Source organism: Crocuta crocuta, unplaced genomic scaffold (assembly GCF_008692635.1).
Source record: "Crocuta crocuta isolate KB4526 unplaced genomic scaffold, BGI_CrCroc_1.0 scaffold41, whole genome shotgun sequence".
Classification (NCBI taxonomy): Eukaryota; Metazoa; Chordata; class Mammalia; order Carnivora; family Hyaenidae; genus Crocuta; species Crocuta crocuta.
The window spans coordinates 10,376,895-10,401,697 of record NW_027529428.1 but is presented as its reverse complement, the minus strand read 5'-3'; the positions used below and the strand labels follow the sequence as shown (position 1 = coordinate 10,401,697).

The 24,803-nt window shown below is 46.1% G+C and overlaps 1 protein-coding gene across 5 annotated transcripts in view; it reads left to right on the top strand.

The window, feature by feature from the left end:
- The window catches only part of MAMDC2 (MAM domain containing 2), a 195,467-nt gene that overhangs the window by 103,477 nt on the left and 67,187 nt on the right, over positions 1–24,803 (top strand). For all 5 annotated transcript variants that reach the window (XM_077759397.1, XM_077759396.1, XM_077759395.1 and 2 more), the window contains 3 exons: positions 10,265–10,536; positions 12,697–12,781; positions 15,606–15,743. In XM_077759397.1, coding sequence (XP_077615523.1) covers positions 10,265–10,536; positions 12,697–12,781; positions 15,606–15,743 — 495 coding nt within the window. The remainder of the gene's footprint in view (positions 1–10,264; positions 10,537–12,696; positions 12,782–15,605; positions 15,744–24,803) is intronic.

Here is a 24,803-nt window from a genome sequence, read left to right as displayed (position 1 = left end):
GGAAGCAAACACCCATGAGAGAGGGTATCAAGGAACCCAGACGAAGAGAGCATTATGGGACCCAGAAGAGTCAGAGAGGTTAATGCGGCTCCCGTGTGATTTACAAACAAAGTCACCTCTAAGGTGAAAGGTGCCACAGCCTTCCTGCGGAAATTCCCCTCAGGCCAGACACCCCAGAAGTGGGAGAAGTTGCTGAGTCAATCAGAGGAANCCCCCCCCCCCCCCCACCAGCCCCACGGCCATCTCCCAGGACCAGGACTGATGCTGGTGATTGATGGTCACACTCTGTATTCCATGAGTCTTTACCCTCGGCCTCACATTTGTCTTGAATTTTAATGCTAAGTGGCAGTGGAGGAATAAAACCTTCCCAGGGCACAACCGCACAGCGAGGTCGCTTCCAGCCCCGCGTGTTAAGTTTCTACAGTTTCCTGCAATCAGAGACACGGTTCTCGCTCCCCTGGTAAGAAGCAGAAATTCTTACTTATAAATGGACACCAGGAAAGCTGAAAAGTCAGCGTCCATGGCAGGAAAAAGGGTTCACCCAGCCCACAGTCCTGGGTGCCGGGAAGGCGCCGAAGCCTCTCTGTGGCAATTTGCTGCTGCCGTTGAAATGTAGGCTTTCCTTTCTCCCTAAGCCCAGCGGTATCCGAGACGTTGCCCAGCCCGAAAGCCTCTGTTGTACCAGAGATGTCATTCTGGGACGGCTTTCTTACCACTTGGGACCAAAATTGGACTGCGACTGCCAGTCACTTCTCAATTATAGATCGTTTTCTCCATTACGTTTCAGAAGTCCTGCCTTTTAAGTCACTAAAAATCAGTCCACCTCGGTGCATTGCTGTCTGGGGGGATTTAGGTTTAAGTGCGTACCTCTCAGAGCTCATTCATCTCAGTGCATGGCAGCTCACTGAAAGCCAGAGGTTTGGGGCAGCTTTATTGAATGGGAATGAGGAGTTTCTTTTTTTTTTTTTAATTTTTAAATGTTTTATTTATTTCTGAGAGACACAGCATGAGCAGGGGAGGGTCAGAGAAAGAGGGAGACACAGAATCTGAAACAGGCTCCAGGCTCTGAGCTAGCTGTCAGCACAGAGCCCGACGAACCATGATATCATGGACCTGAGCCGAAGTCGGACGCTCAGCCGACTGAGCCACCCAGGCGCCCCATGGAGTTTCTTGAAACTGTGTCATTATTAGGCACTTGGCAAAGAGAGGGAAGGAAAGAAGCCATTCCCATCTAAGACATTTACTGGAGATCAGCCTTGCAAAATTCTGTAGAGACCCTTTCTAGTGCAGGAGATTGGAAGGCCGGCAGCTTGGCTCATGTTGGCTAGTACAGAACCCTGTTGTCTGACTCGTAGGGGTCCAGTCCAGCCCAGAAACAGACTGCCCATATGATGCACACATAGGGCCTTCTGCTCAATGCGAGTGCATAAATACTTACCAGGACACTGAGCTGAAACTCTGGGCTGTGCTTTGTACTTATGAGTCCCCTCCCTGTGTTGCTCTCATGCTGAGTGGCTCCTTGATGCCCCAGAGCCCACTCCCCAGCAGTAACTACAGAGGATGTTGGCTGGGGTCCTCAGAGTCCAAGATTGTTGGGTCCCTGTCCACTGTCACTAATCCAAGTGTAGATGCATGCATTCATTCTAACTTCTGATTTGCTAACATCCTTTGCAGGTGGTGGGAAGGTGCACTACTATAGATCAATTATAAGGTATACCCTACTTTTATAACGCTGTACAAAAAGCCTTTTATATTTGAGGCGATATGACAGAAAAGTTAATCTGGTTCTTGTGTTATCACTATGAATGGTATTTGTAGAAAAGCTGATATGGGCTTGCATGTTAGAAACATCTGTCCCTCTGGGATTCCACCATAAAGAAAAGGAAGAAAGCTTTGCCCTCCTGCTGTAAGAAGATGAAAACAATTATGAAAAAGTAAATTAATAAAGAGACAGACAAGGAAATATTTGGAGGCAGCATGGAGCGGGTTGGGGGGTGGGGGCGGGAAGGACTGGGAGGGAAGCATGGACTTGGAGCCCAACCTTGGTTCACTTGCCATGACCGTGGACTGGTGCATTGACCTTCATGGATCTCTTTCCTTCCTTGTAAAGTGGCATTTCCTGCCTGATAGGATTATCCATCAGGATTGAGAGGGAAGAACCCACATCAAGAATCTCGTGCCTGCAACACAGCAAATGTTGGTTCCCTTTGAATCTTTGTTTCTTATCCATATATATTCATATAGTGATTTTACTGAACCACAGAGGATACTAGTGAAGCTAGACACAGGAGGTAAGCATACGTTATGCAAACCATAGAAATCTGTGGTTTTTCTTAGATATTCTCAGAAAAGAACTTTCTTCTGCCTGAGGTAATGAGTAGATTTATTAATAATTGTGAGTTTCATAGGAAAAAAAACAGATATGATCCATCCCAAATACTTAATACAGTTTTCCATTTGAGAAATGCTAGCTGATTTATTTTCTAGTAACACAGTCAACAGTCTTTGAGAAGCCCTGTGCCCATTACATTTGGTATACATTTGACTTTTTAATTTTTTGGAAGTCTTTGATGTGTGAAGAAAACAAGACTCCTTCAAAATGTAAGCTGATGGCATTATACATAATTGAAGATGCACTACATGAAGGCATCCTCTCTCCTCCATAGGCAAAAAAACAAAAACAAAAACAAAAACAAAAAAAAACCCTTCTGAACATCTGCTAGGTGCTTTGCATGCATTCTTGTCTGGACTGCTTTGATCAGCTGGTAGATCCCGGAGATGATGGTCATGGCAGAAAACACAGTCAGGCAATGGGATGGGACAGACTGCGAGGGGCCGAGACCTAGAAAGAGATGTGCCCACAGCTTTGAAGCAGGAATTATGGAGAACAGATACAGTTGCACGTGGATCTTCCGTGCAGTGGGCAGGAATTGGTGTCGGAAGGGCAGGATGATGGACAGCAGGGACAGCAAGTGGCATTTGGCATCAGGGAGGTCCCGCATGAAATGACGAGATGAGCTAGCCACCAGCAAGGGTATACCGATTCGGTAGCTAGAAAGATAAGAGCTAACATTTATTAAGAGTTTACCCCATGGGGCACCTGTGTGGCTTAGTCATTGAAGCGTCCAACTTACACTTAGGTCATGATCTCGCGGTTCGTGGGTTCGAGCCCCGCGTCGGGCTCTGTGCTGACTGCCAGCTCAGAGCCTGGAGCTTGTTTCGGAGTCTGTGACTCCCTCTCTCTCTGACCCTCCCCTGCTCACGCTGTCTCTCTCTCTCTCTCTCTCCTAGAAATAAATAAAAATCATTTAAAAAAAAAAAAGAGTTTACCCCATGCACACTCTCGGGCACAGTGCTGAGAGCTTTACTTATGTTACCTTATTTAATCTTTAAAACTCTGCAAAGTCAGTGTTTTAGCACCCTCGTTCTACCAGTGAAGAAAGTGAATCTCAGATAGTATAAGTAACTGGCTCAAAAATGACACGATTTGTAAGTGGCGTGATTGGGATTTGAACCAACATCAGGCTGGAGCAATAATTATTACCCTCTCCCCCTCTCCACCATGTGCTTCCACAGGCAGGACCCCATCCAGGGACGTAAAACAGGAAGGCCTTCAGGAAGTCTGGTGAGAAGGTCATTGCCTGCGCTCAGGGGGCTGGACTTCAGCTCAGAAAAGAAAGCTGGCAGAAAGAAGGCCATGTACTTGTGTTCGACGTGCATGGTACTAAGAGCTAACAAAATAGAAACATAGGCGTCATTATCAGATTTAGGTCATGAGTTTTCACCCAGGATCATACCAGGAGTAAATGTGCCAAGCTCCACTTTGGATGGTGAGTGATCCTGGGTGATAGCCAAGGGGACTTAGCTGTGAGGACTGACAGCCAGGAGGAGCCCAGTGCGAGAGTAGAGAGGTATAGATGTCAACGTGGAAGAGTCAGCTAAGGTGAATTGAGAAGACTGTTGTCATGTTAGCACTGAAAAGGTGCTACTGATCTGCCCCCTCAACAAATGTTGGCTCTGAACCATATCGGACAAAAAGGAGGCAACATCAACTTCTCACTATCTCTGAAACAACTAACAGACCCCCTCCCTCTGACGATAAGAGAAATAACTAACAATTAACATTTTAGTTTACGAAGCATTTTTTAGATACATCATGTTCATCAGGCTCTTACAATGACCCTGTAGATTCCAAGTCCTAGCTCACTAGAACTTTATGTTCTAAAGTTGACACAAAAGGTGAAATTCGGACACCATCAAAATTGCCCTTGAAACTTCCTTAAGTTACAGAGTACAGTGTACATGGCTTCCTATATATTATGCTATTTCCATGTGCAGCACAGCGAGTTTTCCTTTTAGTGTTGAAATATATAAGTATATTTTATTTAGTGGCCATTTGTATGAAATCATTTTATGTGTGTCTGTATATATTGCAGTGTTTGGATCTTTTTCAGTTGTTTTATTCTGATTACGTTGAGTGCCTTCCCAAATATTAACGTAGGTAACATTTTGTTTTGTTCCATTTTGCAGATAAAGAAACTGATGACAGAGTCAATGCATGATAGAGTTTTAAACAACGATTATGCTTTACAGATCCTGGGTGGGGTCCACTGTGCCATACGGTCATTCCAGAATGACCATCACACCTTAAAGGTAGCACATTCATCAGCAAATAGAATTGCGAGGATGCCAAGAAGGCCCCTGTGATTCATGAGCTGGCCACATTGCCAATCATGGTCCCAGCACACTGTGCCCTGGCTATTAGAAACCATCAATACACTGAGCTCTATTAGAAGTACTAACACATTGAGTGCTAGCTGTGCAGATGTGTTTACCAATTGAATGTGACCTCAAAACTCAGCTATGTCTGCCTTCACTGAAACAGAGAAGACTTTTCTGTTGTTTCCTGATGCATGCATATGACTGAGGTTCACGGCACCTGACCTTTTTGGCAGGATGGTTTCATTATTGGTTTTGATTGCTGACTTATTTTTTAAAAATCTGTTTGGAAGTTTATAGCCCTTTTCAGACCCGTTATAAAGATTTTGTCATTTCTAATAAATGTCTTATAAATCAGCTCAAATTGCCTAAGCAGCAGTATTTGAAGAGTATCCTTGCCTCCCTTTCTGTCATCACGTCTCCAACACAGTGACCAGTAAATCTCCCCCCAGACCCTTGGCCTGATGAGTCAGTCAACGTCCCAGTCAGTCTGAATGTGATCTCTGCCATTCTTTGTTTTTTCTTATCTGTTTGTGTTTACTTGAACGTCTTGGGAACACTGTTTTCTTCTCTTATCGGTTAAAAAAAGATGAAGAAAGAGAATGATGGCAGTAAGAATGGAGGAGTAAGGACTTCAGAGAATCCTGACCCCAAAAAGCCATGAAAACAGTCAACAATTCTGAAAAATCAGCTTTTTAAGAACTTGAAATTAATCAAAGACTTGCAACAGTGGGACTGTTTATTTATTACATAGAATTGAGAATTCAGAAATAAATCCTTATATCTGTGCTCAATTGATTTTCAACAAGATGCCAAGACAATTTAATGGACAAACATGAACTCCAAATAGATCAAAGACCTAAATCTAATAGCTGAAACTATAAACTTTTAGAGGAAAACATAGCTGTAAACCTTTGTGACCTTAGACAATGGCTTCTTAGCTATGACACCAAAAGTACACACCACCAAAGAAAAATTGGGAAATTGGAACTTTATCAAAATTACAAACCTTTGTTCTTCAGGACGCCTAACTGGCTCCGTTGGTAGAGCATGTGACTCTTGATCTCAGGGACATGTAAATGGTGTTGCCATTTTAGAAAACAGCTGGGCAGTTGCTCAGAAACTTAAACATAGAATTAACATGTGACCCAACAATTCCATTCCTAAATGTATGCCTAGGAGAATTGAAACTTGTGTTACATAAAAACCTGTACACAAATGATCGTAGTAGCCTTAGTCATCATAGCCAACAACTTAGAAAACAACCCAAGTGCTCATCAACTGATGAGTACATAAATAAGGGCATATCCATAAAATGTAATATTATTCAGCCTCAGAAACAGGATGAAATTTTTAAAATGTTTTTTATTTATTTCTGAGAGACAGAGAGAGAGAGAGAGAGAGCGTGAGCAAGGGAGGGTCAGAGAGAGAGGGAGACACAGAATCTTTAATAGCTTCCAGGCTGTGAGCTGGCTGTCAGCACAGAGCCCGATGCGGGGCTCGAACCCATGAACCCTGAGATCATGACCTGAGCTGAAGTCGGACGCCCAACCGACTAAGCCACCCAGGCGCCCCCAAAACAGGATGAAATTTTAATGCATGCTACAGCGTGTTCAACTTTGGAAACATTATGCCAAATGAAAGAAGCCAGTCACAAAAAGCCACCTATTATTATATGGCTCGGTTCATTTGTAATTTCCAGAGAAGGCAACTAGAAAGTAGATCTGGAGTTTCCAGAAGCTAGTGGGAGGGGAATGGGTATGGGAGTTCTTTTCTGAGTGATGAAAAGATTCTGGAAATAGGTAGTGGTGATGGCTGCAGAACTTTGTGAGGATGCGAAAAACCACTGAGTTGTATTAAAAGGATGAATTTTATTGCATGTAAATTATGTCCAACATTAACTTTCAGGTGCCAGTCTCATTCAGATAGAATAAATGAACTATTTCCCACACAAAGAAGACCTCACTAACTCAGTAGTAAAATGATTCTCTTTTTTTAATGTTTATTTTTGAGAGAGAGACCGAGTACAAGCAGGAGAGGGAGCGAGAGAGAGGGCGACACTGAATCCAAAGCAGCTCCAGGCTCTGAGCTGTCAGCACAGAGTCCAACGTTGGGCTCGAACTCATGACCTGAGAGATCACGACCTGAGCCAAAACTGGATGCTTAACAAACTGAGCCCCCAGGGCACCCAATGATTCCTTTTAATAAAGAAGAAACAACTCGCCAAAAACATTATCAATTTGTTCTAGAATAGCCATTTTATTAGTGATAGTCCAGGGAAAAGCACCATCCCCAGCATCAGTATCTTCCTAATTCTTTCTTCATTTTTCTAAAACTTCTTCAAAATTTACCATGTTCCCCTTCACATTCCGCTTAGCTCTAACATGACCACAGAAAATACTCTTGATACTGAAGCCACAAACAAGGATAACACATAATCTCAAGTGCTAACTCAAATTGATTGGTGGTGGCTACGTGAAACACTGTTTAGAAGGACTCTGAGGCTACATCCAAGAAGGGGCAGAAAACAATGTAATAATTAATTAAGAATTTCTGTCTTGAGCTTGGCAGTGGTAGTAGCGGTGGGCAGTACTTATGCTAGTTCTTTGATCTGGGAAAAGGCATTACCCTGCTGAGTGGTTGCAAAATCAGTCGAGTAGATAAATCCTTGGGTGGATTGTAATGACGCTAATACGCACAGTCACACAGCATGACCTGAAAATGAATTTGAGGTCTGTAGTTTACATGCAAAATCCCAATATTTTGAAATAGCCAACACTTAATGGCTGAGATATCAAGAGCTCTCAATAAATAGCACCAGTTTTCATACTACATAATATCAAGATATTTTAAGTAATACATTTTTATAGTATGTGCTCTCAAAGGTTCTTAATATGAGGGCATTAGTGTATGCTAATCATAAAATCTGATATAGTGAGAGGTTATGCCTTTTCCTTTTTCGTTTGTATTTAAATTCCAGTTAGCTAACATACAGTGTCATGTTAGTTTCCGGTGTACAATATAGTGACTCAACTCTTCCATTCAACTTCCATTCAACTCTTCCATACACTCCTTAATCCCCATCACCTATTTAACCCATCCCCCCACCCACCTCCTCTCTGGTAACCATCAGTTTGTTCCCTGTAGTTAAGAGTCTGTGTCTTGGTTTGCCCCTCTCTCTCTGTTTTCCCCTTTGCTTGTTTGTTTTGTTTCTTAAATTCCACATATCAGTGTGATTATACAGTGTTTCTCTTTCTCTGACTGACTTATTTCACTTAGCATAATACTCTCTAGCTCCAAGAGACAGATTTTTATGGCATTCACTGAAAAACCAAGGTAATTGATGGACTCTCTGAGGCTGCCGTGGCACACGTTTACTTACTTTGGAGTTTTACCTCCAAGTGGAACTGTCTCCTCCCTCCTTTATAAGTGACAGTAGCCAGCTCTTTCTTTGATAAGAGGGGTCCAACACAGTCCTATTTCTCTGTCAGATACAATAAATCTGTGCTTCTCAAATGTGGCCCCCAGACCAGCGGTGTCGGCATCAGCTGGAACTTCTCTGAAATGCAATCTGTTAGAAATGTAGCATCACCCCAGACCAACACAATGGCAGCTCAAGGGTGGGCCCAGCAATCTGCTTGAACAGCCCCTTCTGGGTGGCTCTGGGCTCAGGTTTGGGAGCTGTTTCCTTCTAGAACTGGGAAAGGAAGCAGAGAGAAGGAGAGTAAGAGAAGCTGGGAGAAGTGAGCCTGGAGGTTGGCACAGGATGCGACCCTCCACCAGACACAGCAGGGAGATCGTTCCTTCCTTCTGTTAGAACCCCCTGTGCCAACACTCTACTTCCTCGGAAAGGGTTAAAGTGCTCTCAGGAGCTCCCCCAGCTCCCATGCCTACCCCACTACCAGCGTGCTTTTAGTCCCTTCTGTGGAGACAGTAGCAGAGAGCTGGAAAGAAGGATGGCATGTCACAGAGAAGCAGCCATTTCTGTTTAAAAAAAAAGAGTTGGCCTCAAGAATCTAGTGCTTCAATACCCAGCAGGCACCACGGCTAGGAAATGCACACGGAGCACGAGGAACAGTGCCTGATTCGTAGTGAGTGCTCGCTCTGTGCAGGGGGGTAATGGTGTTAGTGGCAATTACAGCTTGGGTGACAGTCTAGAAGCAGTTGCTATTTGTATTGGGAGCGTGGTCGCCATGTTGAAAGACTTCCCGTTGGAGATAGATGTTGATCTTAAAACCCTCCGCACACCAGTGAGGCTCCCTGAAGACAGCTCCCTACCTGCAGGGCTGGCCATCAGCCGGCCCATCACTGCTCCCCACGAAAGCCCAGGAAGCCTGGCTGGGGTGGACATTTGGGGCAAAGAGTGTGGGAGGAAGGGCTGAAGGACATCAAGCAAAGCAACGAGGAGTTTCAGGGCCTTTCTAGTAAGAGTTTGGCATTGGGGAGCCTGAAATGCAAGGGGTGGGAAGGTGGACCAAGGATGGAAAGCCACAGGTTAGATGCTGGCCATGAATATGGGAACCTCTGAGCAAGCGTGAGAGTGTAGACCTCACAGGCAGTGGGTCCCTGAGCACACAGGCACATCAGGTCACTGCTGTAGGAAGCCACCCACCAGAGTCAGATTCAGAAGGCTCAGCTTGACAGTTCTTGCTTCCAATCTGTTTTGTTTCCTTTTTTTCATAGAAACTCTGTTCCATATCCTGGTATAGCCTGCAGATCTCCACCTATCAGTGTCAGAAATAAGGAGAAGGGAGGGGAGAAGAAAGAAGGCCAGGAAAGGAGGAGGCTGAGGAGGAGATTGAGGGGAAAGGGGAAGGAGAAGAGAGAAGAGGAGAGAAGGGAAAGTGGAGGAAGGAGGAGTGGGTGGAGGAAAAGGAAATGATGAGTGGCCTGTTCTCCATGGTCTACGTGTGCTTTCCCACTTAGTTATCAGAACTGTGAGGTTTAGCTGACACTGAACTTTTTCTGCCTAGGCTCCAAGATCTGTGGCAACCAAATAAATTTAATGTGCCGTAATGATGCCAATCAGATGCAGATCATCACTGGGTATGTGGGGAGCTATGGAAGGAGAAGGTTGAGTCCCCCAAGGTACTGTGACTCCAGCAGAGGCAAGCTGCTTCTCTGGCTTCTGCAGCCCCTTAGCCTGACTTCTCAAACTCTCGTGAATATGGGGACCAGGAAGATGAAAGCCGCATGCTGAATGGGCCTGGTGTAAGATTATAGTAGGCTACGGACTCCTGTCTTCAGTGTCAGAAGGTAATAGGGAGTAGTGGGGATTATGGCAAAATGGAGCCCCCATGTCATCCCCTGAAGAGGTAGCACTACTTAGCTGCAGCCAGTGGTTGTCACGTGTCATGTGACAGTGGTCTCAGTTTTGCGGGACCTTCTAATGTTTCACAAGAAGGCAGAGATCCTGTGTTCAGGCAACATTCCGTAGGCAGTTGAAGCGCATCTGCAGGCTGTATCTTCGCTGGACCACAGTTCTGTATTCCGCTGACTTGCAAACAGCAGACTGATCGTTTCTGGGGCTCCTTTCTCTTTCCAGGCCATTACGTTTATGTGGATACCTCCTTTGCCAAGCAGGGGGAAAAGGCCGTGCTGCTAAGTTCTGACCTACAGGCTGAGGAGTGGAGCTGCCTCCGACTGGTCTACCAGATAACCGCATCTTCAAGGTTCCCATCAGATACCAGCCGGCTGAACCTCTACTTGAGATTTGAAGATGAAAGCTTTGATCGCTTGCTTTGGTCAGCTAAGGAACCTTCCGACAGCTGGCTCATAGCCAGCCTGGACTTACAGAACAGTTCCAAGAAATTCAAGGTAGGTGGAATTTAGGCATGTGGCTTATCATGTAGCGTTATGCTATTCTGAGATCATATGAAAACTTCTGCCACTGAAATTAGTTATCTCCTATGTTAGGATGCACTGCCTCAAATGAGATGCATCCCCAGGGTGCCTGGGTGGCTCAGTTGGTTAAGCATCTGACTCTTAGTTTCAGCTCAAGTCATGATCCCATGGTTTATAAAATTGAGCCCCACGTCAGGCTCTGTGCTGACAGCACAGAACCAGCCTGGCACTCCCTCTCTCTCCCTACCTCCTCTCTCTCTCAAAAATAAATAAATAAACATTTAAAAAGAGAGGTCCATCCCTGAAGAATATTAATAATTAATAATTACTAAATTGATATTTTGTTTATTCTTTAGAACATCTTCTCAGATTTTGTTCTTGTCGATTTAAGTGGGACTTCTGTGAGAATCCAAATGGAGCCTAAGCCGACCTCTTCGAATGGAAATTTGTTTTCTAATAGGCTTTAGGGAGAATTCTCACTTTTTTTTAATGTTTGTTTATTTTTGATAGAGAGAAAGGGAGGGGTGCAGACAGAGAGGGGCACAGAAGATCTGAAGCAGGCTGTGTGCTGACTGTAGAGAACCCAGTGTGGGCCTCTAACCCATGAACTATAAGATAATGATCTGAACAAAGTCAGATGCTTACCCAACTGAGCCACTCAGGCACCCTGCATTCTCATTTCTAATAATATCGTTTCATCCTTCTAAGCTGTGTGTGTTATCTTCCTAACAGTTTGTTTCTTACAAATCTTGAACAAAACATTTACTATGGTAGAAGGAAAAGTGAAGATACCTTGAAAGGGGAAAACCCCCTAAAGGATCTGTTCTAGTTTCCTTTCCAAGATGGAGGCTTTTCCCTCAGAAGTATTGGAGAAGAAAGGTAGACAATGTAACACGAAGCTGGGTGGTGTTTGGGGCAGGAAAGGAGGATGGGATCTGGACTCACTTGCCCAAACCCAAAGTATATTTAGTGAGATTGTCATGGAGGACAGAACAGGGCCTTCACAAAAACTCTCTCCATTCTTTAAATCTTTTTTTTTAATGTTATTTTTGAGGTAGAGAGAGCATGCTCTCGTGTGCGTACTTGAGTGGGGGTGGGGCAGAGAGAGATGGGGACAGAGGATTTGAAGTGAGCCCCAAGCTGTCAGCACAGAGCCGAATGAGGGACCAAACTCACGAACAGTGAGATCATGACCTGAGCTGAAGTTGGACACTTAACCGACTGAGCCACCCAGGCCTCTCTCTCCATTTCTAAATCCCTTTTCAATTCCCTTTCTCATCTCTCCCCTCAAAAAGTGTTGCAATGCTGTATTCTCCTGTCCCCTGCTACCCGCAGCGCCCCCATCAGGCAGGAGGGGGCACTGAGGGAAGGCTGAGGTCTGAGGTCCCTTGGGCACACTGTCTTCCCGGCTGCCGGCCACATCCTAAATCTACCAGCATAGTTGCCCGAGATTGGGCTAAAAATCACAGAAGGAAAAGCAAATACTGCTAGAAACTGTACCAAATGTGAACCCCAACAGTGCTTGAAATCAGCCACATACAGTGTCATGCTGCCCTCTGTTCTTTATGTAACACTTTCAGAATGTTTTCGGCAACACAGAAAGTACTCGTTGATTTATGAACCTCTTCTGTCTCCCGTGGAGTCTCCCACCCCTGGTCAGATTGTGCTTCCCCTCATCCCCCCGCCTCCTCCTCCTCCTCCTCTTCCTCCAAAGGTTTTCCCCCTGAAGCCTCTGCGCTCAGTTCCTGGCCACTCTCAGAATGGATTTCTCCAGGGTCATGGACACACCTCTCCATCCATGGCCACTCGGTGCCCCGGGAGGCTCTAGAGAAGGGGGTGGTTGGGCTGACAACTGAAGACAGTTGGCTCCAAGCATATACTGGACACCTTGCTCACCTCACACACACACACATATATGCACATGCACACACACGCACACACGCACACATTCTTTCAATAAAGCCCACTGTACCACTGTGAGATTGAGATTGGCATCCAGTAGCAGTTAGTAGAGATGAGCAATCTCACTTTGCCATGAATTGCTGAGCAGCAACTGACTAGTAACTGAAATACTGAACCAAGGAAAACACAGTGTGGGAAACCTAACTCCTTGCTTCCTCGTGTGTCGTGCAGATTTTAATAGAAGGTGTGCTGGGACAGGGAAACACAGCCAGCATTGCACTCTTTGAAATCAAGATGGCAACCGGCTACTGTATCGGTAAGTGGACTTCATTTTCAGTGCATCGGAGTGTGAGTCTTTTTCTAAAATCTGTTGCCAGAGGGAGTTAAATCGATCCTGAAGGCAAAGTATTTTATGGAAGTCGGTGCATCTCGCGTGGTAGTTTAGATGCTTTGCGAGGGTCACTTTGAATGGTGTGCATTGTTTCTGCCCATGGAGCTTGCCTGGACCGGGTGGATATATAAAGGAAAAATAGATGTAGCAACTATAACCTGACTTGCTTCCCGAACCTCCCTTTTACGTGCTGGCTTCTGAGAGGGAGTGAAGAGAAGACACAGTCCATGCGTGGTGGCCACTCCCCTTCTATTTGTCCACCATTGGCGCCATTTCTCTATATGATGGGCGCTCCTGGAGAAGGCCAGGCAGGCTGTGGGCGTGCATGGAGAAGCAGGACAGGAGTCTGACATGACTGAACACCAGCGATGCATTGGAGCTGGGGTTTCAGAAGGGGCGCAATGTGGTCAAGGGCAGGTGCAGAGTAGGAAGGGAAGAGCTCTATACAGGTAGACCACAGTGGGGAAGAAGCAGAGGGCATGCTCTGGCGCGGGCCAGAAGCTGAGCAGGGTGTTTGAAGCTGAATCAAGACTGCCAAGGGAGTCTTAAAGAAGAGTCCTGATCTCGGCAGCCGTGGAATGTGGGTGATTCTGTGGCGGGCAGGTAGGGGCCTTGGCTGCCTTTGGCCATGGTGGCTCCGGCTGCCCCATGGAAAATGACTTGTAAACAAGGAAAATATGTAGGAGAGGAAAACCCCCAGGAAGAGGTTGTAACCTTACAAATGGGGCACCATGAAGGTCTAACACTGAGCTTGAATCTGGAGAAGGTAGTTGATCTGAGAGATTTTTCGGCATTGACAGTCCTTGGAGGCTGAATGGCTATGGAGAGGAAGAGGAGGGAGAGTCAAAGACAGTTCTGAATAACAAGGAGCCTTTGTTGATTCCCTGAATCTTACCTGTTCTGACCTTCCGAGTGTAATACTAAGTCAAGTGAAAGCAAGCAGAAGGGGAACATGACTGTGTTCTGGGGTACAGTGGGGTTAGACCCATGCGCCCCCTGTAGCCCCCACCTGCTGGCTCCTCCACTCCCTGTGCCCCGCAGCCTCTGTTTCTCTACCTGTAAAATGGGGATAAAATGTTTCCCTCACAGGAATGAGGTGGAAACTGATGAGGTCATAGGTATCAAGGTGACTGACACAGTGCTGGGCCCTTTAAAAATGTTAATTTCCTCTCTTCAAATCACTGAATGGCTCCTGGTTTGTTTAAAAAACAAAAAGAGTGTCAATACCTTTATCTTGTTGAGATGCGTGATCCACCCTCCCCTCCCTCAGCTTTCTTTCAGTGCATTCTCTTTGCTTATTTCCTCATCTGTATAATAAGGTTAATAACAGTACCTACCTCCTGGGACCATTGAGGATTAAATAAATTAATTCAGATAAAGTGCTCAGAAGGGTACCTGGCACATGAAGGGCTGTTTTGCTTTTTATTTCATTCCTCAGCAGCCTTTGGCACTGCATGTCGGGTATTACTTGGCAGACATTACCGCAGAAAAGTTGCAAGGAAAATCTTAAAATTTTAAAGTGATGGCTAATGCAAAAACACATTGATAACCCTATCAGTCAGGGTCCCAGCAGGAAAGTGGAAACCGAGGGTCCATTCAACCCGAGTCATTTGAAGAAGCCTCATTAGGGGTTACAAAGGTGTGGGTGGGTAAAGGAAACCCGCAAAAGCTTCTGTGGTAATCCAGGATCAGTAAGAGCAACGATTTATCAGTCATTAAGGCAAGAGAAGAGGGGCTACCAGAGCCTGGAGCCAGTGGCTGTGGGTGAGGGCTACTTGCCAAGACCTATGCCCTCAGAAGGGACATAGCCAACCCATGGTGACCGGGCAGGGAAGGAGCTAGAGGAATGAGCACCACCAACCTCATTCTCCTCCTACTTTCCATTGGTCGAATCCAACATGAAGCCAGGAGGCAGGGGAAGCCATTGATGCAGTTCATACAGGTCCCCCTCTGGAGGACAAAGCGGAGTGGGAAAAGGTAGGGGTGAGGTCTGCAAGGGCAATGGGAGAGGATCAGGACAATCACACTTCATATTTTTAGTTCATGATTATGGGAGTCAACAGGGGCACTGGTTTGTGAATTTCTTATTCCCTCTGAAGGAGTCTGCTGAGTGGGAACAATTTATTGGCGCAGACATGTCAGTGCTACTAAACGTGGCCGGGGGAGGGGTGAAGTCTCTTTATTTTCCCTCTTCTCCATTCAGTAGCAGCAGAAGGACCCAGAGCCTAGGATATGCCTTCCCTGCCTATTCAGACTATTTCTTGTTAATAAGAAAAGCAGAGGCTCTTAGCGTCTAGGAAACACACCCTTCAGCCCGGGGTATCTGGTCTCCCCACTGAAGCTAGGAGAGTAGTCCTAAATAAGGCCTTGGAGCACAGGGAGCTGACCACCAAGCACTAACCACACGCCCAGCATTGTGTTGGAGCTGTCCGCATTTGTGACAGCCCTGTGTGGTGGTAGTGATCCCCTCATTTCACAGGTGAAGAAACAGAGGCTAAGAAAAGGCATGCAGCAAGGCATGTGGCTAGTAATCTACAGAAGCCCCCAAGGAAGGGGCGTAATCTACAGAAGCATTGGCGAGTTACAGCTTCCGGTATTGTCCAGGGGTCCTGGTGCAGAACTTCCTGTGGTCAAAGGGAGCAAGAAACACGTCTGAATACCTAAGAGCGAACTCTGCAGTGAGCATGGAGGTACACCCCTCGGCGTGAGTGCACCTCCACAAAGTGTGTCTTTCTTTCTCTTCTGCCAGAATGTGACTTTGAAGAAAACCATCTGTGTGGCTTTATGAACCGCTGGAACCCCAATGTGAACTGGTTTGTCGGAGGAGGAAATATTCGGAACTCCCCTTCCATTCTCCCACAGGATCACACCTTCAAGAATGAACTAGGTGAGCTGGGGACAGATGAGTCCTTTTCCCCAGAGTAAGTGTTTCTGCCTCTCCCCCCTTCCCCGCTACGTTGACCCAACGGTGGCCTTGTCAACAGAGAAAGAAGAAGGGAGGGCAAGTAGGGATCGGGAAGCCTGGTGGAAGAGAGGTAAGAAGGAGCCATGAGATTGAGGCAAACAGCAGACAGAAGCTCTCTAACCAAGGAGAAGGCCACCCAGTTAAAGGCTTTTCTTCACCTGTGACCTGGCCTTGCTATTTTCAGATTTCCATACAATGTTTTACTTTCTTATCTGTTTGTTGTTCGATATTTCTTATTTCTAAAGACAAGGCTGGAATGATCCTAGGTTACTTTTCACTAAAGATAGATGGAGTGGTGGGAACGGGTCCTTAAGAACTTCTTCCCAGGTGGCCTTGAGGGAAGCCTAAATTATCAATGAGGAATCCTGAAAGCGGTGTGCACCAGGGCCACCTAGTGGCCATGTGGGTGGCTTCCGCAGGAAGATGGAAGAGAGCAGAGGTTATTGGTGACAAGGTGACTTTGAGGAAGAAAGCTTCCACAGAAAGGGAGACATGGGCAAAGACTTACTCCCTAAGGATTATGACAGCCCTCACCTGGACCCTGGCAGCCTTCCTGAAAGCCACAGTTTCCCCACAGATACAAGACATTCCAGTCCTCAACCCCAAGGTCTTGTCAACAAGCAAGATTCTGGAAACTGACTTTCCATCGAGAGCAAGAATAGGAATTTTGGTTCTGTGACAAACAGTCCTTTTATCTACTGTGATCTGTTGCCATGTGGACACTGAGGTCCTCTGCTCAGTCCCAACAAATTGCTGATGATGACAATGTGTCCCCATACCTGAAGGCAAGGCAACTTTTAAAGGACATGATTCTTTACTTTGCTCCTCGTTCATGGTAATTTCTCTCTACGGGAATATTTGTAACTTTGTCTCTTTTTCTTAAGTGCCCATGCTGCAGCTTATCTTGGCTCTAGAAGGTCATTATCCTGACCTTATTATTCCCTTTGCTCCTGTTCGGTCTCCTTTATATCTTAACACTGACACTCAGTTTCCTAAAGGAGCCAGGCTGATGTTATAAAGTGAGTGACATGTGGGCTGGGTGAGGACTGCGGCAAACTAGAGAGCACAGACCCTGTACAAAGGGTCCTCAGCTCCAATTAATTGCTGCCAACGTGGGAATGCAGGTCTGGGGGGCATAGATCTTTTGATTTCTATGGATAATCTGAAAGGCAGGGGTTTTATATGAAATTTCCCTAATTTTTTCAAGTGGTAAATATTTTCTTTAAAAACACTGCATGGGCTAATAAAACACATCTTTGGGCCAGGCCCAGTTAGTGAACTTCTCTCTTGCAACCTTCATTGTATGTGTTCCTTTTTTTTTTCAACATGTCCAGTACAAAATGCTTCAAGTAGCCATATATTAAAAGGTTGGCATCTCCTGGGCTCACCTATTTAAGACAAATCCAACTTTGGATGTAGCATTTTCATTCATTTGACCCTGTACTTGGGCTGACCGGGAAAATGACAATAAAATGACACTTCTCCTTGGTCCTTGCCCAGTTTCAAAGAACATACATCTGAGAGAGGGAAAAAGATTTCTGCTACACATGAATGTAAGACAAGGTAGCGTGTGTCCCGTGCTTAAAGAGTGGTTCCCCGACTTCGCTCAAAAAAAGAGAAGTGCTGAATATTCGGAAACAGGAGGGATCACTGACTACGGGGATGCCCTAGAATACATGATAGAAGCCAACTGATTTTAAGGGATGGGTATGATCTTGACAGGTAGAGATGAGGCCTCACATGCCAGGAAAGAGATTTTAACTTTATTCTGTTGATGATTGGAGGCTGTCGAAGAGGCCTCTGAGCAGGGAGAGAGGCAGTCACAACGAGATATTTCATTTGGTTAGCCAGACACTGATGATCTCGGTAGATAGAGGCCCAAATGGTAGAACAAGAGAACAAAAAACACCCCAGAAGGGATTTCTTTAGATACATCTAAGGTCACTTACGTAAATAATTGGGATTACAAAAGACAGAACACTTTCACTTCCTTCTTTTAAATGGAAGGGTTAGCACTTTTGGAAATGACAAAAGATAAGGATATGTATATGGCCCATATTTTGGCCCTACAGACACATAGCCTCTTTCCACTTATAGGAACAACACTGTAACTGAATATCATGTGCCGAGTGGGTGATAACCAAGTATGTGACAGATTAATCCATGAACCTGCATGAGCATTTTTTTTAAGTTTATTTATTTATTTTGAGAAAGACAGGGCAAATAGGGGAGGTGCAGAGAAAGGGGGAAACAGAGAATCCCAAGCAGGCTCCATGCTGTCAGTGCAGAGCCCGACATGGGGCTTGACTTCTCCATGCCTTTAATACAGTTCTGTGTTAATGTATATTATAGCATTTCCAAAATTATTCAGATGTAAATTTGCACAGTGATGCATGACTAGCAGAGATGGGAAATAAATGATATGGGACCACAGAAAAGTGAAAGATCACCTTGGTTTTGGGATTCAGGGAAAGCTTTGTAGAAGGAGAAATCTCAGAACTGGTATTTGGCTCGATTGTTAGACAGTATTTGACGATGCTGGGATGTAAAATGATAGCAGAGAAGCTCCTAGGCCTAGGTTATGTTCCTGCTTATGACAAGCCAGAAGCCTGGGTGCCTACATTCTACTCACTCTTCCTGGCTCTCTACTGTTTCACTCCAATTTCTCTTGAGCTTTTACACTGATTATTTTATTTTATTTTATTATTTTATTTTATTTTGTTTTTATTTTGAGAGAGTTCGAGTGGGGGAGACAGGAAGAGGGAGAGAGAGAGAATCCTGAGCAGGCTCTATAATCAGTGCAGAGCCCAACATGGGGCTCGATCCCACGACCCTGGGATCAAGACCGGAGCTGAAACCAAGAGTCAGACGCTCAACTGACTGAGCCACTCAGGTGCTCCCTACACTGATGTTTTTGACCAGTTATTGCCAGACAGCCATCTCATCCTCACCCAGTGCACATACCCACATGCGTGCACACACGTGTGCACACACACACTCACACTCACACTCCTCACACCTGAACTCCTATATAAGGCTTCCTCCTACATGAGATGGGACTAAAACAGACAAGTCTAAAGAGTCTCAGATAATTTACCTGAAATATACAGACAGCTGTCTGCATATAGGACTCAAAATTTTGGACAGAATCGCTCTTGGTCAGGAACAAAACCCCTCCGGTGCTCTAAGTAAAAGAACAGCTGTCTTTCTTATTACATTTGCCTTCTCCTGGGTATATTGATTTTTTCCTGAGCTCCACCAGTTTGGGCGGCAAAGTAAAGGTTAAATGGTTCAGATGTCTGCCCAGAGCAGCAGATTTTGCTCAAAAAAACAAACCCCCAAAAAACAAAAACAAAAAACAAAAAACAAAAAAACTCATCTCATGTTCATTCATCTACAGGAAACAGCTTATGCCTTTGCTTTTCAGGTGAAAACCACAGAACTGAACAGCAGGGGTGAGGGAAGCTACGTACCTGCTCAGAAACTTCAAGTGGTTGAGGGACATCCTCCCAGGAGGGCTGAGCCTTTGTGTTGTAGTAAAAGAAAGGGTGAGGGGCACCTGAGTGGCTCTGTCAGCTGAGCATCCAACTCCAGCTCAGGTCACAGTCTCACGGTTCATGGATTCAACCCTGAGTCGGGCTCTGTGCTGACAGCTCAGAGCCTGGAGTCTGCTTCAGGTTCTGTGTCTTCTCTCTCTCTCTCTCTGTCTCTCTCTCTCTGCCTCTCCCCTTCTCATGCTCTGTCTCTCAAAAATAAATAAATGTTTAAAAACTTTTTAAAAAAGAAAAGGGAAGAGTGAATATAATATCTGACAAATAGGATGCATCTATGAATTTTCCTTCCCTGGGCTGTGTGTTTTAACAGTTAACCCCAAACCATGAGTCAGGTTTTTCAAATGAGCACTGTCTCCAAATGTTTGTCTAATGATGGCAAATGGCTAAAACAATGCAGTAAGAACTCTCGTGGGATATCTTGGGAATATTGGAGGGGATGGGATATTATCTTGCTTTTTCTTACACCATTCTGATTCATCACGTCTGGATTTTTTCCTTTGTTAATATTTTATGAAGCAAAACAAAATCTTTCAGGAGGTAACCTACTGCCAGTTCAGATCACTACTGTTTCCTATCTGCCTTGGCAAAAAAGAAGATAATTGCTGGGAGAATAATGAGGGAAATTTATTTCTTTGCTGAGATTTTTTAAAAATTTTTTAAATTTTTTTTTTGAGAGGGAGGGAGAGGGATGGAGGGGCAGAGAGTAAGCGAATCACAGAATCTGAGGCAGGCTCCAGTCTCCGAGCTCTCAGCACAGAGCCCAACGTGGGGCTCGAACCCACGTACTGTGAGATCATGACCTGAAACGGAGTCAGACACTTAACTGACTGGGCCACCCAGGTGCCCTTTGCTGAGATTTTAAAAATCATATGTGCTTGTGGTGCCGCTCTAGGAGCTGAGCAAGGTTTCAAAACCTAAATTAAGGTCAGAATGATTTTATTCCCTCCAAGGCCATGAGATGGATGGATCATCTTTCCATAATTCATGGCCTTCTTTTCTCCTTTCAGTTCATGCTGAGCTCAAGCATCATCTTAACGGTGCTATCCATTTACTCTCTGCATTGATCCATTTTGTTCCCTGCATCAGCTCTCAGCAGGGAAGCAGCTTTATTAATTTTCTCACCCCTGCCTTGTGTGAGCTCTGCTCGTTTGCCTTTCCCTGTCCTCGAATGACTTCCCTTGGCTTTCCGGTCACTTTCAAGTATTCACTAACAGCCTCCTTTTCAAGGGTTAAGTTCAGTCCGGTCAAAACACCAGCACCTCATCCGACTCAGATCTCCCCTCAGACCAAAGCACAGTAGAGCCATTGAAGGAAGGGTCTGTGCTTCACTTCTTCATACTTCCGTTGCTCTCGCTTCTTCTTCTCCCACTCACTGTGCTGCTTTGGCCCGTCCAGATTCAGAGGTGGAGTGATAGTGGAACAGAAAAGGAAGGGCAGGGAACAGAGGATTCTAGGTGACCAATGCTGTCTACCCCTCTCACTGCCAGTGAGCAATCTCACTTCACTATTCCCCAGATAGGGATGATGCATCGCTGGCTGGCCGTCTGGGAATCCCCATTAGCACCGGTAGGCAATGGTACACCCCCCTCCCCCCGGTCCCCCCTGCATACAGTCCTTTTGAGAAGAGTTCCTTTTAAGACATTCTGGCCCAGCCGCCTTCTGAGTCACCCAGTTAGGCTAAGGGAAGACTCAAATCTTTGCCCCACCAAACTCTGGAAGTTAGAGCTCGCTGGCAACCCAATCGTGTCTCTCTGCTGTGCTCCAGACATGTCGCCCTGGGATGTATGATGTCAAGAATCAGATGCCAGCCTCTGTACCCCACAATCCCCAGTTGCCACTGATCAGGTTCTCCCAAGAGCTCTGAGCACCCTCTTGCTGAGGCCTGGAGCAATTGCAGAACCAGGAGCTTCTGCAAGTGTAGGTCAGGGGTGAGGCTGGACGGGAGTTTTTCCCTCCTCTGCTCTCTCTATGAGATCTCTATCTCTTGGATCAAGATAAGAAAAGGGAAGCAATCCCTTGCCCTTCCCTTCAGAGGTCAAACTAAAACACATGACGGGTTCACTCCAGGAGACCTGTCTTCAAAGAGACTCTGTCTACCACCCCTCCCCTCCTCCTCTGGCCTCAGATATTCAGGCTGGGAGGGGGGAGACAGGATAAATCTGGTGGCGCTGGCTTAGACGCCAGGGATGCCAAAATGGAGCATATTCTGATGCCCGAGAATCGAGGTCCTTGTCGCCTATTGTTCTTGGCACTGAGGTCTTAGCAGAGACTAGGTGACCTCCCACTCCATGTTCATTTATTACACTCGCGTCATCTCTGAAAGCTGTATCAATCTGACTCTAATATAGTAAAATGTACCCACACCCTCGCAACAAAAGATCCATGAAGATCCATGTCAGATCTGTAGACTGGGAGAGCAGGCATGATAACTCCCTGCCTCCGGGTGCTCTTTCCTCATGGAGGAAGCAGACCAGTGGATTTTTCCAGCTGGCATAGCTTTCTTCAGACCACACTCTCCCCCTTACTGGGGAGACAGCCTGTCCAGACAACACGACACGGATACAGACACCGCGACTGGGGCGCGAATGTGGCTAACAAGGCAGGATGACAGCTGAGTCAGAGGATGCCTTGACATTGTAGCCAAGCCGAGGGCAATTTCTGTGGCGTGCTGGTTAGCAGGCTGTTTGAAAATAAAAGTTCAGGAACTGCCCTCAAGGTTTTCTTTTTCTTTTTTCCTAACTCAAGGAAAAATGGCTCCTGGTTCCACATGAGCTGTTGAGCTAATATACAGAGGCTGCTGCATAAAAGGAAGAAAGTGCACATCAGAAGCAAGAATATGTGTGCATGATCCCAGAGGGGGCCTTTGGCTGGCATCACTGAGATTGTGATCTTTCAACAGAATTAGAAATTGTGTTTTTTTTTCCCTAGAAGCTGCAGGCTCTTTGTATAGAGTCCAGAATTAGGGAAGGAAAGACTGGCTCACAGTCTGCGTATGGCAAAGCGGCAGTGACTTTAGGGGAGTGGCAGTGAACTTCTCAAGTTTCAGTTGTATGGAGAACTCATGGCCCCTTCGTAGACTCTTTCATATCCAGTTAAAGTGAGAACACTTAAAAGTCTGCGTGGCCTACAGGACCGCCAGTGATTTGGTTAATTACAGAGTCTGGACATCTAGGGTCCATTGATACCTAGTTACATCCTACTCATACTTAGAAGATCTGATAAAATGGCCTCTCCCAGGTATTCGGGAGGTGCTCGAAGCCCGGGCCAGATAGAAGGGCTGGCTCCGTTGAACTGGACAGGAAAATTCTCATAATACCAGACACCAGAGACATAATTTTCCAAGAATACCTTCTTCATTCCATTCCTGCAAAGGGGACGCAAAACGGTGCCTGCATTCACCCAACCATTTGCTCTTCCTCAGGGTAGGAAGGATGATACACCCTGAGCCTGGCCTCCCGGAGGGCATACACCTGGTGACTTCTGAACTATCCCCACCCCTTCAACTGAGATGATTTACTTCTGATGAGCCAGCTACCCTTTGTTTCCCAGTGAGAAGCAGCCGTACTCAGATTGTCAGTAAACAGTCCCCAGCTCTGGCAACAACTGAATGGCGGAGGGGAGGGGCGGGGAGGGCAGCGGAGTGTGGTCTCGTCTAGCGGCTCCGTAGGAGACTCGGTGTCAGCACTCCTGGCCTTGGTCTCAGCAGCCTCTCTGACTCACTGTGGGCACGTCACGTTGTGTTTACCGGACGGTGTTTGGATCACAAATGTGGCTGCGGCTCACCCCGCCGAGTGTCTTGCACATGAGTTGCTAATGAGGCACTTTAACAGCAGACTCAGGGATTAAAATACTGTGCACACAGCAGGTGAGTAACTAGGCTTTAAAGAAGATTATCAGGCGCACCCGGGGTCCTCAGTCAACTGAGCGTCAGGCTTCGGCTCAGGTCATGATCTCTCAGTCTGTGAGTTGGAGCCCCACGTCCGGCTCTTTGCTGTCAGCACAGAGCCCACTTCAGATCCCCTGTTTCCCTCTCTCTCTTGCCCCTTTCCTGTTTGCATGCGCGCGCTCTCTCTCTCTCAAAAATAAGTAAATATTAAAAAAGAAAAGAAGAAAGCTATCAGATACCCGTCAGCCGTGAGGAAGATGCATTCACATTGGGACCGGGTGTGAGACATTTCTCTAAGCACAGCTCCCGTGCGCTCCACAAATAGAAGGAACACTTGGAAGTGGGTTGTGAGGTCTCCTGGATTCACCGAGTGTCTCCTGGAGAATTTGGAGGTGCTCCGCCCCCTCAGGGTAATGAGTTCCCTCCTCATGGCTGTGTCAGTTTGGGTCCTCCAAGGAGAAGACGCGAAGCTTGGATGAGTTAAGAAAAAGATGTAGTGGCTGTGAAGGCTAAGGGACAGACAGCTGGAGGAGCTGGGGCCCGAACTAACGTGCCGCTAGGCAGAGCGGTCACAGCGTCTAGGAGCCGGGACATTTGTAGGGATCCAGGAGAATGCCTTCGTTGTATTCATTTTAAAATCAGAAGAGGGGCACCTGGGTGGCCTAGTCGGTTAAGCGTCCGACTTTCGCTTAGGTCATGATCTCATGGTTCGTGGGTTCGAGCCCCGCGTCGGGCTCTGTGCTGACTGCCAGCTCAGAGCCTGGGGCCTGCTTCTGACTCTGTGTCTCCCTCTCTCTCTGACCCTCCCCTGCTCATGCTGTCTCTCTCTCTCTCTCCTAGAAATAAATAAAACATTAAAAAAAAGATATCAAAAAAAATAAAAAAATAAAATAAAATCAGAAGAAAAAAATGTGTGCAATAACAACAAATATAATAATAAATCTGCCTAAATTATGTTCGTCTTTATACCGATGCAGTCCTAAAATGTAATGTTTAATATTTTTTAAGTTTATATTTTTATTTTGAGTGGGGAGGGGCAGAGAAAGAGAGAGAGATAATCTCAAGCAGTCTCTGCACTGTCCGAGCAGAGCCTGATGAGATCATGACCTGAGCTGAAGTCAGACACTTAACTGACTGAGCCACCCACGTGGTCCTCATATTTTTTAAGGAGGAATGGGCCCACAGCAGCCCAAGTGCCTGGGACCCACAAATGTTATAATGTGGCCCCTGCAGGGGAGGGCCTTCAGCACAGGATGGAAGGCTGATACATGGGAGGGAGAGGCGGGCGGACGGGGAGATGCTGAAGAGCCCATGTGCGTACCAGGCCCCGGCTCTGGTACACCTGCTGTGCTTGGTCAAAGCTGAGAAAGACCAATGTACGTGGCCTTGGCACAGACCCTGATGTGGATCCAAAGGAGAGGCAGCTGGAGGCTGTCAGTCAAATGTGGTCCCTGCAGCAAGTTCACATGAAGTTCACATGAAGCCCACATGCTTGGCCCCTACAATAAAGTCCCAGGGAAACAGAGTGTTAGATGTCTCCTC